The sequence below is a fragment of the Mauremys mutica genome, chromosome 2 (assembly GCF_020497125.1).
Source record: "Mauremys mutica isolate MM-2020 ecotype Southern chromosome 2, ASM2049712v1, whole genome shotgun sequence".
NCBI lineage: Eukaryota > Metazoa > Chordata > Testudines > Geoemydidae > Mauremys > Mauremys mutica.
In genome coordinates this window covers 191,715,037-191,735,799 of record NC_059073.1, presented here as the reverse complement: position 1 = coordinate 191,735,799, position 20,763 = coordinate 191,715,037, and the positions used below count along the sequence as shown (strand labels likewise).

At 39.6% G+C, this 20,763-nt stretch overlaps 1 protein-coding gene across 1 annotated transcript in view; it reads left to right on the top strand.

Moving 5' to 3' along the window:
* The window catches only part of ABCA13 (ATP binding cassette subfamily A member 13), a 282,083-nt gene that overhangs the window by 122,483 nt on the left and 138,837 nt on the right, over positions 1-20,763 (top strand). Inside the window, exons 35-41 of the mRNA XM_045007417.1 lie at positions 128-262; positions 1,872-1,991; positions 8,006-8,192; positions 12,125-12,343; positions 15,056-15,252; positions 16,754-16,911; positions 17,381-17,611. Coding sequence (XP_044863352.1) covers positions 128-262; positions 1,872-1,991; positions 8,006-8,192; positions 12,125-12,343; positions 15,056-15,252; positions 16,754-16,911; positions 17,381-17,611 — 1,247 coding nt within the window. The remainder of the gene's footprint in view (positions 1-127; positions 263-1,871; positions 1,992-8,005; positions 8,193-12,124; positions 12,344-15,055; positions 15,253-16,753; positions 16,912-17,380; positions 17,612-20,763) is intronic.

The following is a 20,763-nucleotide window of genomic DNA, read 5'->3' as shown; positions in this document are numbered from 1 at the left end:
TCAGTTAAAATTACAGTGATTAACATTATTCTTTTTTTAACCTTTTGAGTGTTTGGTGTTGATGTGTTTATGATCCTGCTACCTGTGGTGCTCTACAGATTTAGTGTTGACTTTTTTTTATTACTAGGCATTCAGTGGAGTAACATGTACCAGCCCCTGGCACAAGGAGGATCCATGACCTTTGGATGGGCTTGCTGGATGATTTTCTTTGATTCAATTCTATATTTATTAGCTGGCTGGTATTTCAGCAATGTAATCCCTGGTAAGAACAAGTACTTGTAGATTTATTAATACCAAAATGAGTTGTTCTTTTTCATTCCTTTGTAGTTAAAAATATTAAATCTTTGATGCCTCTGAGTTAGGACTTTCTGACATGCAAAATACATGACTACTGCTATGAGTGAGACTAACTAAGAAAACCTTCATGGATCAGTGAATGACGCTAACTGGTAGGCTGGAATTGTAATAGGATATGAAGTCTATTTGTGTATGTAAGGAGAGCAGATAATTGGATAAGGACTTCTCAGTCTGATTGACACTTTATAATAACAGAGTTCAGTCCAGTAGCAGAAATCATATTGAGTTAACTGGGTGTTCTGTCCGAGTCAGGTTTAGGCCTCTTTATTAAGGCTGTTTATTAACAATGTAATTTCAGAATGCTAATGAACAATATTTGATTTCCTGGTTATCATCTCTCTCCACCAATAATTCTGGGTCACAATTGAAATTATTACATCCCAGATTTATTCTCAGAAGGTGGGATTCATTTTTCCTACAATCTCTAGCTTTTGTTGTTGTTTGTTTTGTTTTGTTAATGCCCTTAAGTTGGTTGTTGGGGCATTTGGAATGCTTTCTAAACACCTCTTTCATGCCCTGAAATTTACACTCGCTCAACTCGGCATATTACATGTTTTTTTCTGCTTATTGTATACTTAATTCAAAATGAATAACTGAGAAGTTGGACATGGAAACAGAAGGGAATACAATAATGTAACTGTATCTCAGGCAAAAACCTTTCACTTAAAAATTAAGGTTGCCACTTGCTATTCAGTACCACATACTGTGACTCCACGGATACAAAAACCACATTAAGTGAATGCTGAGTGAAGCTCTGAAAAGGTCAGGAAATGTCAATGTTAAGGCGGTATGTGCGGCCATACTTCTGCCCCTTTGTATTAAAGTACTACAATACAAGGCCAGATCCTTGCTCCTCTGCCAGCTGGCTTGCAAAGTGGTAGCGCAAAGCAGCTGGAAAGGTAGCAAATCTGTCTCCTTGATGATTCACTTGTGCACGGAGAAGTATCTTTTGTGCCATTCAGCTGCTGCAGCAGGTTTTACATCATTCCTCCCTCCCCTAGTGTAGGAAACAAATCTGGGAAAAAGCAGACGTGGCTAAGATGTCACTAGACCTTGGTATCCCTTGGTGCTAGAATGGCACCTGTTGGCAGATGGCACATGCTAGGGACTGGCCCAGATTAGGGCAGGTAAAAAGCTTGACACCTTTACCCCAGTTCACTGAGCCTTACTAATCTTAGCTCAAAATATGGGCCAAAATCTTTATTTGGATTGTCTCACTAATGCCAGGATAATGCTGAGAGAGCCATTTCCACAAGCAAATTTCAGTGTCAAAAGTTCCACTGATTTCTATAATAGCAAGATTGACCCCAAAGTTTGTAACGTGCTTTTGGATATTTTGTGAAGAAAAGTGCTATATAAAAATCTATGCTATGCAGTATAGATAAGATTTTATATCCCTGTTCCTTGGAAAACAACAACAGCAGCAATATAGGATAATAGAATTAGCTTATATGCTTGAACAACAAATGAATTTTGAAAATGTTTCAAATGTTTCTCTTATATTTAACATCTAGGAAGACTGGGGTTCAGAAAGCCATGGTACTTCCCCTTTACTATCTCTTACTGGAAGAAGTTGTGTGGTACAGAGAAGAGAAGGAAACATCTAAATTCCAATATGCTTTTTGTCAATGAAGGTTTGTAATAGCAGGAGCCTTTTAGTAAATATCTTATTTTATTTTTCTGCGTAATTCACTGTTTGTTTTTAATCTATCTTCCGTAATTGGTTGAGTCTAAGTTTTTAAATTTATATCTCACTCCTCATGCATCCTAACATTTTGTTGGCTTTTTTTTTTTAATTAAAAAGATTTTTTGAGTAAAAAGTTTTCATTGAGCTGTCCACAAAGATGTCTGAGTGGATAAAGTTCAATTAGAACCCATCACATAAGAATGGTCATACTGGGTCAAACTAATAGACTTTAAGGTCAGAAGGGACCATTATTATCATCTAGTCTGACCTCCTGCACAATGCAGGCTACAGAATCTCACCCACCCACTCCTGTAACAAACCCCTAACCTATGTCTGAGTGATTGAAGTCCTCAAATAATGGTTTAAAGACCTCAAGGTGCAGAGAATCCTCCAGCAAGTGACCCGTGCCCCACGCTGCAGAGGAAGGTGAAAAACCCCAGGGCCTCTGCCAATCTTCCCTGGAGGAAAATTCCTTCCCGACCCCAAATATGGCGATCAGTTAAACCCTGAGCATATGGGCAACACTCACCAAGCAGCACCCAGGAAATAATTCTCTGTAGTAACTCAGATCCCATCCCATCTAACATCACAGACCATTGGTCACATTTACCTGCTAATAATCAAAGATCAATTAATTGCCAAAATTAGACTATCCCATCATACCATCCCCTCCATAAACTTATCCAGCTTAATGGTCCATCTAGTTCAGTATCCTATCTTCTGACAGTGATCAGTGCCAAATGCTTCAGAAGGAATGAATGGAACAGGGCATCATCAAGGGATTCATCCCCTGCCCTCCAGTCCCAGCATCTGGCAGTCAGAGGCTTACGGAAACCCAGAGCATAGGGTTGCATTCCTGACCATCTTAGCTAATAGCAATTGATGGTCTTATCTCCTATGAACTTATCTAATTCTTTGTTGGGCCCACTTATTCTTTTGGCCTTCAAAACATTCCCTGGCAATGAGAACCAGAAGTTGACTGTGCATTTTGTTTTAAACCTGCTGCCTATTAATTTCATTGGGTGATACCTGCTTCTTGTTTTATGTAAGGGGTTAAATAACACTTCCCTATTGACTTTCTCAACACTATTCATGATTTTATAGACTTCAGTCATATTCCCCCTTGTCATCTCTTTTCCAAACGGAATAATCCCAGTCTTTTTAATCTCTCCTTTTATGGAAGCTGTTCCATACCCCTAATCCTGTTTGTTGCCCTTTTCTGTAACTTTTCCATTTCTAATACTATTTTTTTTGAGATGGGGCAACGAGAACTGCCTGAAGAATTCAAGGTATGGGCATATCCTAGATTTTATACAATGGAATTATGTTTACTGTTTTATTATCTACCCTTTTCTTAAAGCTTTTTTAACATTCTGTTTGCTCTTTTGACTGCCACTGCACATTGAGTGGATGTTTTCAAAGAACTATCCACAATGACTCCAAGATCTTTCTTGAATGGTAGCAGCTAATTTAGACCCCATAATTTTGTATGTATAATTAGGATTATATTTTCCAATATGCATTACTTTACATTTATCAACATTGACTATAATCTACGATTTTGTTGCCCAATCACCCAGTTTTGTGAGATCCCTTTGTTAACTCTTTGCAGTCTGCTTTGGACTTAGCTATCTTGAATAATTTTGTATCGTCAGCTAACTTTGCCACCTCACTTTTTACCCATTTTTCCAGCTCTTTTACGAATGTGTTGAACAGCACCAGTACAGATCCCTGGTGGACCCCACTATTTCCCTGTCTCAATTTTTTAAACTGACCATTTATTTCTACCCTTTGTTTCCTATCTTTTAGCCAGTTATTGATCTATGAGAGGACCTTCCCTCTTATCCCAGGACTGCTTACTTTATTTAAAAGCCTTTGGTGAGAGATCTGAAAATGCAAGTACACTATATCCACCACATCACTCTTGTCAACATGTTTTTTGACCCCGCTCATGATTCATGATTTTCCTTTAGAAAAGGCTATGTTGACTCTTCCCCAACAAAACATGTTTATCTATGTGTCTGATAATTCAGTTGTTTTTTTAACTATAGTTTCAACCAGTTTGCCTGATACTGAAGATAGGCTTACTGGACTGTAATTGTAAGGATCATCTCTTGAGTCTTTTTTTTTTTTTTCAAACTGGCATCAGGTTAGCCATCCTCCAGTCATCTAGTACAGGAGCTGTTTTAAGTGATAGTTTACATACCACAGTTATTTCTTCAATTTCATATCTGAGTTCTTTCAGAACCCTTGGGTGAATAGAATCTGGTTTTGGTGACATAGTATTGCTTAATTTATCGGTTTATTCCAAGACCACCTCTATTGACACCTCAGTTTGGGACAGTTCCTCATATTTGTCACTTAAAAATGGCTCAGGTGTGGGAATCTCCCTCACATGCTCATTTATCTTCTCTGCAATGGCCTTGTCTTCCTTGAGTGCTCCTTTTAGCACCTCGATTGTGCAGTGGTCCCACTGATTGATTGTTTGGCAGACTTCTTGTTTCTGATGTACTTAAAAATTTTTGCTGTTAGTTTTTGAGTCTTTTTCTAGTTGCTTTTCAAAATCTTTTTTGGCCTGCTTCATTATACTTTTATGCTCCTTTCTATTTTCCTCAGTAGAATTTGACTTTCAATTTTTAAAGGATGCCCTGTTGCCTCTGTTTCTTTTACTGCATTGTTTAGCAATGGTGGCATTTTTTGGTTTTCTTGCTATTCTTTTAATTCGAGGTATACATTTAATTTGAGCCTCTAATTGGTGTTTTTAAAGTTTCCATGCGGCTTGCAGGCATTTCACTCTTGTGTGTGTTATCCGGGGCTTTATGAACCCAAAACTCTTGGTAACATTTACCCTTGGTGAGGCAGGGGCAGGACATAAGTAAATGGGGACATGGCCATCCGACCGATAGATGATTGACATTACAATACAAGAGTGCTCTTATTTAAAGCTATACTTTATTTAGTCTCAAGCACTTACATATGTCCCCAACAGGTTAGTAAAAAACCCCAGCCCCCAATAATTTCCAAAGTCTGGAGCAGTTTTCGAGTGGTACAATGATAGCCAGCCGTTGGCCTGTCTTCCATCTGCCATTGGGTGTCCACAAAGTGATCCAACTAGCCCAAACTTCTCCCCCCTTATTTATTGTTAGTATGACAATAACATGTCAATCAAAAAAACTTGTTAAGCAAACAATTTCAGTGGTTAAGCAAGAGGTTTCCTCAGACCGCTAATTAGAAAAATGTGTTTTTTCAAAGTCTGCTTGCTTGATGTCCCTGACAAACACACCCAAGAGTATAAATATAGGTAATCTTCCTGTTTTCTAAAACCCATGCCTCATCAATTTAAACAGAAATCTTATCAGGAAGGATGCAGGGTCAGGCTCCCTTCTTGTGGTTGCTCAAACTCCCTCGTCTCCTGGCTTAGTTATGCTAAGGCTGCAACATAGGTCCACTAACTTGGCTGTTTTTGTCAATAAGCATGATAATTGATTTTCCAGTCACTGGTAGTGGTCCACCATAATCTCCCCATATAACTGTTCCTTTTAATGTCCATTTATATAGTTTCTTCATTTTTGTGTAGTTCCCCTTTCTGAAGTTAAATGCTACTGTGGTGGATTTCTTTGATATTTTCCCCCTATTTTCCCAATTTCTTTGATATTTGTGTCTGTTATCCGGGGCTTTATGAGCCCAAAACTCTTGGTAACATTCTACAAGAATGTTAAATTTAATTATATTATTGTCGCTATTACTGAGCAGTTCAGCTATATTCATCTCTTGGACCAGATCCTGTGTTTCACTTAGGACTAAATCAAAATTTGCCTCTCCTCTTGTGAATTCCTGGGCTAGCTGCTCTAAGAAGCAGTCATTAATGTTGTCTAGAAACATTATTTCTGAATCCCATCCTGATGTAACCTGTACCCAGTCAATATGAGAATAGTGGAAATCCCCCATTATTACTGAGTCTTCTATTTTGTATTTTGTCTCTAATTTTCTTGAGCATTTCACAATCACCATCAACATCCGGGTCAGCTGGTCAGAAGTATAGTTTTACTACTATTCTCTAATTATTCAAGCATGGAATTTCTAAGAGATTCTGTGGTACACTTTGATTCATTTAAGATTTTTATTATATTTGACTCTATGCTTTCTTTCACATAAAGTGCCACTCCCTGAGTAGCCTGACCTATTCTGTCATTCCTGTATATTTGGTACCCTGGTATTACAGTATGAGTGGTTCAAATGACTCTTTGAATATATATTACCTTTGTATCTGTTAACACTGAATTTCATCTGCCATTGCGCTGCCCATTCACTAAGCTTTTTAAAGTCCCTTTGACATTCCTCACAATGTTGTATAGTGTTCACTAACCTGAACAATTTTGTGCTCATTTAAAATTCATGGTCAGAGTTCTATTTTTCTACCGCTACACTTCTTTCAGATGAAATCAAATATAAGGCTCTGTTTTTATCTTCTCCTTGCTTCAGTGAAAAGTTTGTCTTTTATGTGAATTTTCTTTTTCATTCTGTTTGTTATCTAAACTCTGCCCTTTCTGACTCTTTTTTTAGCCTCACATTTTAATAACACACTTATCACCTCTCTTTTCCAGGGCTACAGCTTCCTACAACCACTTGCACTGTTTCTTTCCAGTTCTGTGTTTGGCTACTTATGAATTCCTTACATGTTTTGCTGTTTAAAATCTGATTTCTTTTCTTTTCTCTAAGGCCCATTTCACTACATTGTCATGTATTTCTTTTGATTAAAGATTCATGGATAGAGAAACACATGCCACCCGCAGCCATTCTTGGGCCTTGGCAGTCCTCTGTGACCATACGAAATTACATATTATCTGAACTGGTTCAGCTATCTATAGTAGAGGTCAGAAGTCCCAATCACCCAAGAGCATTTTGTATCAATACCTCTCTACTACTGAAGGGAAAATTTCAGAAGCTTCAGAGGCTCAGTTAAATGTCTAAATATGTAGATGTTAATTGGAATATTATCTGAACTATCTTGACTCTGAAGCCCTCCACCGAGTGATCTCTCCTCACAAACAGGCTCCAGGTCCCTCCATCAGTAGATTTCACATTTACCTTTGATGTTTACTTTGGATAGAGACCTTCACTTTTTCTCTCCCAGTCCTGACAGCTCTTTGCTCTTCTTAGAGTGGAAGGAGAAAAGAAAGATTATCTCTTCCACCTGAGCAATGGCAGGGTCCAGCATGTTTGTGTTAAGCTCCAGAGTACACCTGAGATTTATATCAAGTAGCAGAAAGGGCTGGTAGAGTTAAAGGTTCTGGACTCTGAAACACAATCCAGGAAAGCTAAAGGGGAGGATGAACCGGGAGAAGGACCTTGAGTTGCAGGGAAGCTGGCAAAGTCTAGTTGGAGAATGGTCACAAGGTTGTTGGAAGGGATTAGAACCAACTTTATTCTAATATTAAAAATTACTGAGCGACGAGCAGAGGTTCTGCTTGTTTCATATTTTAACAGAACTGGTTCTCCAAACAGTAGTCTCTGTTATTCCTTTGTGTTGTGTGCATTTCTTTTTCTCCATTCCATTTAGTCAATCCATACTGTCCTCATTTTCTCTGTCCTTCATTCCTTTGTAAAAATCTAATTATTCAAGAAATATATTTTAATAGATGACATTAGCATTTAAATAATTACTATATATGTGTATATTTGTATGAACGTGCGCACATGTTTATCAGTTTTATTTTGGGTGTTTTAAGCTGCAATTAAACTTTTTCATTGATTAGATACTTAGCATAACTGTGGTCCCTATCCTTGATAGTTATAAATTGGCACAGCAGCATTGATTTGAATGGAGCTATGCCAATTTATACCATCTGACCCTGTAGCTTAAATGTACAACAGTGAGGACCATTTCAGGAAAGGTAAAGCCAATGCATTTTCACTATATAACTGCCAGTGCTTTTAAAGCCTTATTCTTCATTTACACAGGTTCTCTGCCCGCAAATGAGAGAAGACTGAGTGAAGGAGGAATCCCAATAGGAGTTATACTGATGTCACTCACCAAAGAATACACAGACAACAAAAAGACTGCAGTTAAAGATCTCAGCCTCACTTTCTACAAGGGTCAAATCACAGCTCTCTTGGGTGCCAATGGAGCTGGCAAGACTACAATAATGTATGTCCATTGCTGAATGATGACTTACTATACATTTTACCTTATCTGGTGCTTTGAAATGTTTTGTACATCAGCAAATGAGCTATTCCATCTCCTTGCTTGGTTATTGTTCTTGCACATTTTTGCCATGCAAAAGATGCCACTAAAGTGGCTTAAATGATCTTACTGTGCCATGGTGCCCCTAGCAAAACAAATCCATTGCAGTGGAAAATTGGGTCCCCTTTATCATAACCTCAATGGTAAAGCTATTATTTTAAGCAGCTTTAGTGGTAGCTGGGAGATGAGAGGTTATTGTGGGCATGGGTGCAGAGAGACCTGAAGGAAACCCTTCTTTCTTTTCCTCACACTCTACAACATTCCACCTGTGCTTCCATCAGATAGAGATCTCAGAGGTTTACTGAGCTTGCAAACTTTCTTCCTGGATGTTGAAGAGGCTGTTCTGACAGCTGAAAAGAAGCCAAAATAACAAAGAAAAACATTAAAAAAAATCTGACTTAATTAAAAAGTTTTATATTAATGAAATATCAAGAATTCGGACCATTTTTTCTCAACCCCTGCAGGTATATAAATTACTAATGAGAATGAACTGGATTCTAGATTTAGTCAACTTGATTAACATAGGTAAGGACTGCAGAATTGAGCCTACATAAATTAGGAGTTAGAGATTTTACCCTGCATTTACAGCAAAACTGGGATAAATATATTTTGTAACCAGGAAATACTGGTCAGTTGATCTCTCTCTCTCTCTCTCTCTCTCTCTCTGTGTCTTGGCTAGACAAATGAGCCTTGTTCAGGAAATAGCAAGAGAGATAATGAATTATTGATATCTGGTTTAATTAAAAAAAGATTTTACTATTAGAAACTTTTCCGTAATGATAAAGGGCCAAACACTCCACTTGTGCAAGTCGTTGTTGGTCCAGTGCACCGAATGGAAGTACACCCATTTACATCAGTTGAGGATCTACCTAAAGCACTTTTGGAGTACTAAGGGATGCTTCAAGTTGTTGAGCACCAAGTGATTTTATTTTAAAAAATTACTAAAGCTTACAATTTAGAGAAATAAGAAATAGCAAGGCAAACCTTTAATAATTCTCTCTCATAATGCCAATTCAGTGACATGACTCCCACTATTTAGTCATGGGGGTTCTTTGCCAGGATTTAGGGGAAACTACTGTTAAAACAAGCGAAATAATCACAGTTAGTAACTATGACAGCCTTACTAAGGAAAGGAAATGAGAAAAAAAAAGATAAACAATTGTTGTTTCAGTTACAAACTCTTCTATATATGTGTCTGTGGAGAACTTTGGACAGGTTACACCTTTTAAAGTTGTCAACCCTGGCAGAGGTCCTTTTATTCCCAAAATTAGTAGAGTCCTGTGTCAGAGTATCCTTATTAACTAAAACAACTTATAGATGGACAAAACATCATAATTTTGAAATAATTTTGTTCAAGGGCAGGTAAGTCCTGTTGTTTTATCAAGGATAACATAGTTTATAAATGGGCAAAGGTTTTAAAATCTGAACTGAGTCCTATGAAGCCAAAAAAAGTATTTGTCAGTTACTCAAAAGAAGCCAGTCTCAAGACCATTTCTTGAATGGCAAGTTAGTTAATATCCAGAATCTTAAATTCAAATTAAATCCCACTGTTTTTCTATTTACCAAAGGTTAGTCAATGGCTTCTCTCTAGAAATAAATGGTCTAAACCATCTGGGGTTTATTGGGAGAAAAATGAATATCCTAAATTACAATAGTATTTCAATATCCCATGAAAATCATTACAAGAAAATTTTAAATCTAATTCCTTGGCAGCTCTTTACAACTTCATCTCACCAATCCATATTGAAATCTTGATGGTGATGCCATCTGAGCTAGAAGGTTACTTCTTCTTGATGCTGTTAAGTGTCTTTCTTCTTCTTAGCAGTTGGTCACAGCTCAATTGCAGAGATGAACAGGATGAGCTGTGATGAGTTCTGCAAAGTTGAGGATGAGAGCAGTGTGTTGCTGGTCGTTTGCTTTATGCCCCTCTCTTTCATCTAATTTCACGGAAAGAGGAGAAAACGCCTCTTTAGACTTGATAGGATTCAGATTAGCTGTTATCATCCTTTCATTGGCTCCAGGCCTTTGTGGGTTGGTCTTAGTAAAAACCCTCCCCTCGTAAATATAAACTTCTAATTGTTTTTGCTCTTCTGTGGCAGGAAACTGTCAGAACATCCTTAATGTTAGAGTTTTAACTTTTTACTCGGTCCATTTTCTGAGTTATTCATTAGGTTTTATCAGGAGTTGAAACTCTGTTTCAAATCGGTTCAAGCCCACCCATATGTTAGATATGAAAGTTTTTTTCAGTTTTGAATTATTCTTAAACTTAATTCTTGAAGAGAGGCTTTTAAACTTGAGTATTCATTAAATAAATTGTCCTTTCTCCTAATCAGTATTTGGAGAGGTGCTGCTTGTTTTTATGAGTTTGGTAAGGAAGTTGCTTAAGCATTGACAGATAACTAATTAACCCCTCAATTAAGAAAAAAATATTGTATATTCAAATGACTTCTTACATTAATAGCCAGTCACAGCAAGGTCAGTGGATTCCATATTAGTACATGAAGCATCTTACCATTTAGCAAAGATATTAGTAAATTAGTGCATAAAAAACTTTGCATTTAGATAAAATATTTGCAGCTGTACATCTTAAAAGCATTTAAGGAATAAACAAAGTTTGGAACCATTAAAAGGAAAAACAGGGTAGATAAAAGTAACCAACAACTTCTGTAAAACATTTTCCAGCTATCCGGGATTTTCTTAGTCTGAAGAATGAACACTTTTGAGTGCTTATAGAAGAAATTATTTTCAATAAGAAAATTCTTTAGCACCTTATGAGTAGCTTTTAAATTAGAGTTTTTGTGTTGAATGAGCATGTGTGGAGGGTGGGATAGATGTAAAGTGGGCTTTCCTTTTTAGTTTTACAGTTAACACCACAGCCATACATTTCCCTTTGTGCTAAACAAAACATCCTTATCTTCTTTTAAAGTCAGGACTCTTTCTAAAGCATAAATATCATCATACAAAGTTTGTTGTTTTTTTAGGTAAGATCATATCCATATCACCTGGTATCTTACGCAAAAGATGTCCTTTTTTGATAAGACCCTTTTATTATGGTCTTTGGACCAGAATAGTCCTTGGATTTATTATCTGCTTTTGTGATATATTTACATCTTGCAAGTAAAGACTTGTATTAAATATTTTATGCAAAGCACTCATCACAATAACCAATGCTTATGTACATTTTAAAAACATATTATAAAAGAAAGTAGTATAGAAAGTTAAAGCAAAATAGTAGGTAAAAGTTAAATTTTAGACCCTGTATACATACAGGAGTTTTATGGCAAAGGTATATCCTTTGACACTCGAGACTTGTCAATGGTTGACAGAAAGAAGATTGCCTAAAGAATTCCATTTAATAAAATTCAACATTCCATTTAATAAAATAAGTAACCGAAAACAAAAGTGTGTGTTCAAATCTCTAAGCACGGTGAGCATACAAATAAATGTAGGTTTCTCTCAAAATTAGTAAAGGTAACATTGTAAAAGTAAATTATAATTTTATTAATAACCATTTTTGCATTACTCTCAAGGTTTCTTCCATACACACTCCAGCATAATTTAAATAATGCAGCTGCTAGACAAGAAATTTTTGCGAGAAGTCAATTGATCAAATTCAGGATACAACATAGAGTATGTCCTGAATGTAGTGATTTTATTGAATTTGTGTTATTTCTTCTGAGCGGGAGCAAGGTGGGTGTGGTTTTATATATATATATATTTTACTAGACCCAGCTTCTGTTGGTGAAAGAGAAAAGCTTTTGCACTCCACAGAACTCTTCTTCTGCATCTCTCCTGCTGTCAAACAGCTGCAACAACACTCTTATTTCTTGTATCAGATCAATGTTGACAGGCCTGTACTCACCCAGCTCTGGGACCATCATCATCAATGGAAGGGATATACATACTGATCTGGATGCTATCAGAATGGAGATGGGTGTTTGCCCACAGTATGATGTGCTGTTTGACACCTTAACTGTGCGAGAGCATCTGCTGTTTTATGGCTCAGTGAAAGCGCCACTGTGGACAAAGAAACAGTTACATCACCAAGTCAGTAGGTTAGTGGTTCTTATTTTCCTTGCTGGAAACCTGTATGTAGGCTGTCCTTCAAAACCATTCCAGGAACACTGTGGTGAACAAACAGCCTCATGCTAGGAGAGTCAGCCCTAACTATTGGAATCCTGAGTGTGCTAATGATGGGTTTTGTGTTCTAAAATTCTGGTTTGTAAATATATTTCCTGATCTTAATTTTCAGTAATAAAATTATGGAAATAAAAATTAGAGTAAGAATATTACAGACAAGGTTTAAAAAAATTCTCTAATGGTTTCAGCTAAAGCATAGATGAAGTAGAAACTCTCTCTCTTATAGTACTTGGACTACTGAATTCTGAATACCCTAGAACCATGTAATAACAATGCTATGCAAGATCCTCAAAGACACAGGGGATAGATTCTTGCCACTAACTAGATATTTTTATGGGAAGCAGAACATTTGTATTGAATTAGACCCCTATTGCTAAGGCTATTACAGAAATGAGAAATTAAAAAAAGATTAAGGCAACAGTAAGATTACTTTTTCTAAACAAAGCAACACAAGATTTTAATGTAGCTTGTCAGAAGATTGGAAAGCATGCTGTGTATACCTTGATATAAATGTATTTATTCATATAAAGTCGGCTCTTTGCTGTAGAAATTTGCTTTCTTTAAAGTAGAAAATTACTGTGAAGGACTGGATAACTCAGCAGATAAGTACTGGGATAGCTTGTCTTGTGCTTGCCCGTTCAAATCAACCCAGGTTGATAGTGATAGAACACAATTAGCAGCCAATGGCATGACATGAAATAAGTTGGTGGTCTTGCAGTCTAGTTCTTATTGGACAGATTTCCACATAATACATGAAGGCAGCAATCAAACAATGGCTAAGGACTGAATAGCCTGTGGCAAATAAACTACCTCCTTTTCCCAAGAGATGACTTTTCATGAAGTGTGTGGAAATTTGCTCTACTGCGGTTCATATTGTTCTGTTGGCTTTTGCCACTGGCACCTATTTACAAACTGAATTCACCGGGGCTTCATACCATTACTTCTGTGTTGTGTCCCATTCCTATAATGGGACCCCCACACAGACATAAGTGTTTGCATGGGGGATCTCTTTGCAAGGCTGTGGCCTAAAAGATCTTGTTTTGTAAGGAGAAGCAGAATATGCTAATTATCCTTGAATTCTTATAACTGTTTCTTTCAGATCAGTGTGAGGGTTTTTATTTGCCTGGGTGTTTATACTAGGGTAGCATGTATCCGGTTTTTGACCGGAATACCTGGGTGAAAAGGGACGCTGGCGGCTCTGGTCAGCACTGCTGACGGGGCTATTAAAAGTTTGGTTGACAGTGCAGTGGGGCTCGCAGGCTCCCTGCCTGCCTCTGTGCGGCTCTCAGGAAGCGGTCGGCATGTCCCACCAGCCATGGGGGCTCTGCGCGCTGGCTCCGTAGCTCCAGTTGGCTGGGAACCACAGCCAATGGGAGCTGTGGGAGCGGTACCTGCTGGCAGGGACAGTGCGCAGAGCTGGAGGGACATGTCGCTGCTTCCTGGGAGCCGCCTTAGGTAAGTACTGCCCAGAGCCCACACTCCTCATCCCGTCCTGAACCCCGACCCCCTTCCTGAGCCCCCTCCTGCATCCTGAACATCTCATTTCTGGCCCAAGCCCAGAGCCTGTATCCCCTCCCACACTCCAACCCCTGCCTCAGCTTCAAGCCCCCTCCCTCACTCCAAGCCTCTCGGCCCCACCCCCCCAGCCTGGCGCCCCCTCCTGTACCCCTAAGCCATCATCCCCAGCCCCACCCCGGAGCCCTCACTCCCTCCCATACCCCAACCCCCTGCCACAGCCTGGTGAAAAGGAGCAAGTAAGTGAACGGTGGAGTGAGTGGGAGGCTGGGCCTCAGAGAAGGGGCAGGGCTTTGAGGAAGGGCTAGTGTGTTAAGTTTTCTGTGTTTAGGAACTCTAGGTTATACAAATATTAAATAATATTTCAGAGTCCTTGAACTATCCTCAGCTGTCTTTGAACTGATAGGGGCTAATCTGAAGCTTATTGAAATCAATGGAAAGACTCTCAGTGACTTCACTGGAACATGGTTGAGGCCTATAATTTTGAATTATTTTTTGCTTAATCCTGTACAGAGGCCATTAAAAGTATATTTTAGGAGGCTCATAGGGAGGTTACTGTTAAAAATAAGAGACTTTTTGATTATTACTATTACTTCTTTTCCGTGGATACCAGAAGAAACTGCATAGTTATATATGCTGCTCTGTACTTAAACTGCCCATGGATATTTTGAATACAAGTGACTTTTCGTCATTTTACTGTGGGTTGGGATCATAGGTGCGGGAAGTAAGGGTGCGGGAAGGTGCTACAGTACCCCCAGATTTTATGCGGGGCTGCTGGCCCCATGCCTGGGGTCCACTCCCTGGCTCCTGGCCCTGCACATAGGGTCCTGGCTGCTGGCCCCTGCCTGGGGCTCCACTCCTGGCTCCACGTCCGCACCCAGCTGTGGCCACAGCCTCATCCCCCTTACCCCTGTCCAGGTCCCGCCCCGCACAAGAGACACAGCCTTGCTCCCAGACTCAGCTCTGGCGGCGGGGGAGGGGTAAGAGGATTGGCTTTCAGCACCCCCACTACTAAAAATGTTCCAGTGCCACTGGTTGGGATGATATGGTAGTTGATCTAAAAAGTCTTGTGATTTTCAAAGGTCACAGTTTTATCTGTGTTCTTATTCTAGAGCCCTGGAAGATGTGGATTTATCCCAGCACCAGTTCAAACATGTTGGAGCCCTGTCTGGGGGAATGAAAAGGAGGCTCTCAATTGCTATCTCCTTTATTGGAAATTCAAAGACAGTTGTTCTAGATGAGCCCACCAGTGGTGTGGATCCATGTTCACGTCGGAGAATCTGGGACATTCTGTTGAAATACAGAGCTGGTACAAAACTCACGTCATGTTCTGGCTAACATCCTTCCCAGACAAAGGGTGGTTGAAAATAGTATTTTGCTTTCCAGTTGCTGAATAGAAATCCGAACAGAGATATCTGTTCCTTTCAGCTGTTGAAATTTTAAAGCAGCCAACTAAAATTCAAAGCTTACTTCTCTTTGACTTCAGGAAAGATGGTCGATCTAGTGCAGTGGTTTTCAAACTTTTTTTCTGGCGACCCAGTTGAAGAAAACGGTTGATGCCTGTGACCCAGTGGAGCTGGGAATGAGGGGCTTGGGATGTGGGAGGGGCTCAGGTTTGGGGCAGAGGGTTGGAGTGCAGCGGTGAGGGCTGTGGGGGGGCAGGAATGAGAGTTTCAGGGTGTGGGAGGGAGCTCTGGGCTTGGGTAGGGGGTTGGAGTGTGGGAGGGGGTCAGGGCTCTGGGCTGGGGGTGCAGGCTCTGGGGTGGGGCCAGGGATGAGGGGTTTGGGATGCAGGAAAGGGCTTTGGGTTTGGGGGGGCTCAGGGCTGGGGCAAGGGATTGGGGTGCAGGGTTGGGGCATGGGCTTACCTCCAGAAGCATCCAGCAGCAGGTCCAGCTCTTAGGTGGAGGTGTGCAAGCGGCTCCATGTGGTTCTCACAGGCACAGTCCCCGGTGCTCAGGTCGGGGGCAGCGTGTGGAGCTCCGTGGCCCCCCACCCACCTAGGAGCCAGACCTGCTGGCCACTTCTGGGGCACAGCACGATGTTGGAACAGGTAGGGACTAGCCTGCCTTAGCTCTATAGCACCACTGATGGGACTTTCAGTGGCCCGGTTGGTGATGGTGACCAGAGCTGCTGCAACCCAATCCCTTCCATTCCATGACCCAGTTCTGGGTTGCGACCCATGGTTTGAAAAATCTAGTGGGTTTAATGCAAGATTCAGGTTAGCTATGAGTCTATCCTTCCCTGGATGAAAATGATTATCTCCTACTTTCATCACTCTTTGACTTTGCTTTTTCATTTTTGGGGGGCTCTCACTTTCTGTTCTTTCCCATATGGCTGCATATATTTTTCTTCTAAAGAGAATACTCATCAGTCAAACCATTCCATTAACTTTCAAGTGTCATGAACTAAAACTGACTGTAGGAGGCAAACTTCTAAAATAGCAGGCACCTCCCCTCCCTATTAGCTGGAATAAACCACAGTGAATGACCCATTGAAACCGGCACCAGAGTTATGTGATTTTAAGAATCTCCTAATCTCATAAAACACCTTGAAATTGCAACTGCTTGTTGTTGTCTCTCTTAGATTCCAGTCCAAACTTTGCACTGATTTATAATCTGTACCGTCTCAGTGAATGTGACACGTGTTAGCAGGCATTTTGTGTCTGTGCTCTGCATACTGAAGTACACTCTTGTAGATTTATAGAATTACTATTGCTTCAAGAATCCTCCTGGAAAAAAAAGTGTCTCTCATGAGAAAACATTTTAAAATAAAGTGTTAATCTGTGTGTACTGCTCTTCCTGGGGTAGGTTGCACCTTGATCTTCACTACTCACCATCTCGATGAGGCAGAAGTGCTCAGTGATCGCATTGCCATCCTGCAGCATGGGCAGCTGAGATGCTGTGGTCCTCCCTCTTATCTGAAGGAAACATATGGCCAGGGATACAGTCTAACACTCATAAAAAAGGTATGGTGACAGAATTGTTCACAATATGTACTTCATGCTAAGAAATGGTCCTATCAATTATTCTGAGGGAACCTTGCAACACTGCTAGTAATTTACATGTGAGATAAATGTGGTAATTCTTTTATCTTACATAACCAGCAATGCAGGAAAGACTTGGTCTATTTAATACTGGTGCATAAAAAATGTTTTTCGCAACCTTCATACTTGAATTAATTGGCACATAAAATAATCTAGCAACATAGTGAAAATTAGTAATTTGATGATTTGCTGAATAGAGGCTACTCCTGCAATCCCTTACTCATGGTGAGTAGTCTCTTGTTCACAAGATTAGACCCAGGAACTCCACTGGGACTACCCATCTGAGGAAGGGTTTCCAGCACTGACCCCATATTTGTTTTCAGTTTGACCTGTTTTACAACTTTCTGATGGCATATAAGCTCCATTTATTATTGTTTTCCTTTCTGCGCAGCCCTCTGTATTTGAAATCCAGGATCCTGAGTACATCAGTCGAGTCATATCTCTGGTACAGTTCTATGTACCAGAAGCATTCCTAAAAGAGAACAGTGGGAGTGAGCTGACTATTGTGATTCCAGCGAAGGCAGATAAGGCCTCCTTTAAAGGCCTCTTTCAGGCTATGGATGAAAACCTTGAACGTCTACATGTGACTGGCTATGGCATTTCAGATACCACCTTGGAAGAGGTACTTTGTTTTTCTCTCCATAGTAGCTGTCAGTGGTTAGAGATGCTCTACTGGCTTCTATCTAACCTTCTTGACTATGTTTTTACTACCTAATATTTCAGGACAGGTTCCTGAGGGGAGCATGAAAGAGCATCTCACGTAGAATATAGATTTTTAAATTTTGCTGTATTATTTAAGGGCAACAAGCACTCTCCTCCCATAATTCATTCCAACAGCCTGATGTATCCTAAAGGGTGATATCACCTTTTGGAAGGTTCTTCTCTGTCTCAGCTGATCTCAGGAAAATTTTACATGACCTGAGCTTTAACTCCAAACCACTGTCAGTCCAAATCTCTCATTAACTTTTAGCATCAGAAAAAAAATTGAGCTTTGAATTAACTGAGGATAAACTTCAGAAGGTTTTGGCTGTACAGTTCAGATAACTCTCAAAAAAATTCTGTCTCTTCTCTGAATTCTATCTGGATTAACCAAACCTCAGGAGTTGACAGAACTGGCCTGGAAATCTTACAAGAATAGCTGTTCTTGCAAATTTACTTCGGCTTCTAATCTGGCCAATGTACCTGATGGAGGTTCATCACAACTGGTTTTGGCTCTGGCATTATTTAACTGGTTATACCAGAGAGTGAATTATTTCCACTACAACTATCTGGTTTTTTTTAAATTCCCTGACCCATCATTACTCTAGTATCATAGTGTAGATCCTTAAAAAAAGAAAACACCTCCACTCCCCAATTTTCACTGCTTGAAATGATGATAAAAGAATATTTTTCAGTAGATGGGAGACAATATTTTCATTTGATGTCACAATCCACTCAGCAGCATTTCATAGAAATATGATTTTTCCAGTGATCTTCTTTAGTTCTGTAAACAGCCCAAAGTGGGCCATGTACAAAAAGAAAACTTAGGATATGACCAAGAACAAAACAAATGACAAGTATACAAAATGCACATTTTTGTAAGTTAGTGTCTCTTTAGATAGTTTACCACACAGCGTATAATAAGCTTTCAATCATTTTATGTACCCTGCGCCCTAAGAGGTGGGAAGGTATGTTGCATTATTAGCAGCAGTCTGAAGAGAATGTTGTCTAGGGAAGACACTTATCTCTTTTCTGGGCTTATGAAACCAAGACTCTGGAAAGCCTGTCGTCTGGGACATTAATTATGTGTTGTAGCTTTGCAGCATGAATGATGCATGTGGAAAATAATGGGGTCAGATATAAAAACCATTAGCAGTTATCTGGTTTGTAACACTGAGACTTTTTTTTTGCCAATTTAGAATTGACATTTTATTTTCAAATAAAAAATACAAAAATCCACACGCATACAATGCGTGGGAAATGCATTGCCCCTACGTACTAAATACATTTAGTTCTGTGAAAGGGTCCATTGGAGCAGTGGTTCTCAACCAGGGGTACATGTACCCCTGAGGGTACACAGAGGTCTTCTAGGGGATACATCAACTCATCTAGATATTTGTCTAGTTTTACAACAGACTACAGAAAAAGCACTAGCGAAGTCAGTACAAATGAAAATTTCATACAATGACTTTTTTATACTGCTCTGTATATGATACACTGAAATTTAAGTACAATATTTATATTTCAATTACTTTATTTTATAATTATATGGTAAAAATGAGAAAGCCAGCAATTTTCCAGTAACAGTGTGCTGTGACACTTCTGCATTTTTATGTCTGATTTTGTAAGCGATTAGTTTTTAAGTGAGGGGTAGGCAAGACAAATCAGACTCTGGAAAGGGGTACAGTAGTCTGGAAAGGCTGAGAGCCACTGCATTGGAGCATACATTAGAACAGCCGTTCTCAAACTTCATTGCACCGTGACCCCCTTCTGACCACAACAAATTACTGTGTGACCCCAGGAGACTGAGACTGCCTGAGCCCCACTGCCCTGGGCAGGAGGGCCAAAGATCAAGCCCGTGAGCTTCTGCCCTGGGCGGGGGACATGTAATCTTAGCCCTGGGCGATGGGGCTTGGGCTTCAGACTTGCTGGGGCCCAGGATCAACACCAGCCCCGTTAAAATGGGGTCCCAAGCCACCGTTTGAGAACCCCAGCCTTAGAACTATGCAAAGTGCTGAAAAAGTCATTAAGAGCCTTCATGTACATAAGGGATCTACCCACACACAGGATATGTCTACGCTGACCAGGTCAACGGATTCGGAGCTCAGGCTGTGGGGCTAAAAATAGCAGTGTAGACATTCCGGAGCAAGCTAGACCCCGAGCTCTGAAACCTGGTGAGGGGTTAGGATCTCAGAGCCCAAGCTCTAGCCCAAGCAGGGACATTTACACTGCTATAGTCCCATAGCTTGAGCCCCATGAGCCTGAGTCAACTGACCTGGGTTCTGAAACTCGGTGCCATGTTTTTTTCTTTGCAGTTTAGACATCCCTATAGATCCATTTATTGGATTGAGGTCCAATTGAATAATATATATCAGCAAGTGTAATGGTTTCCTTTTAAATTAAATTATAAAACAGGATCACAATTAAATGAAACTGCACCTTTATCACAAAGCCCTGTAGAACTGAATAAATACTTAAGCTCTTTAAAATACCGACCTTCTTTTTGTTATATCTGAATACAATTGTTAGCACAATGTGCTACTGCAATAAGAGCAATAAAATAATAATAAAGATAATTTACAGGTTTTTATAACCATTCTTTAGAATGTAATGATGAATTATATCCTTGCTGTAGAATTCTATGGGGTGAGTCAAAAAAACCTATGAAAGGTTGTCATTCTCTTTGAAATTATACAGGGTGGTTTAAACTATGTATGGAAAGGATATAATCTATTATATTTTATAGGTGGTTAGATTATTCTCTGTATGATTGGTTTCATCCCTCTTGAATTCTATAGGACTTTTACATAAAGGGAAATGATAGCCCTACAGAAACCAATCATAGCATACATGTAACATTCATCAGCATATTTCTCTGGATCATTCAGTTTAAAGGTACCTGTCCTTGGTTGTTTTCTGCAGAAAAGAAAATAAGCTTTCCTAAATGGCAACAGATATTGATACATCATGCAGTACCTGGAAGACTAACATGTTAATTTGTGGTGATTTCTGTCATCTCTGCACAGTCATCATTAGCTATTGCTACCTTCATTCTCCATTTTCTTATCAAAAGCC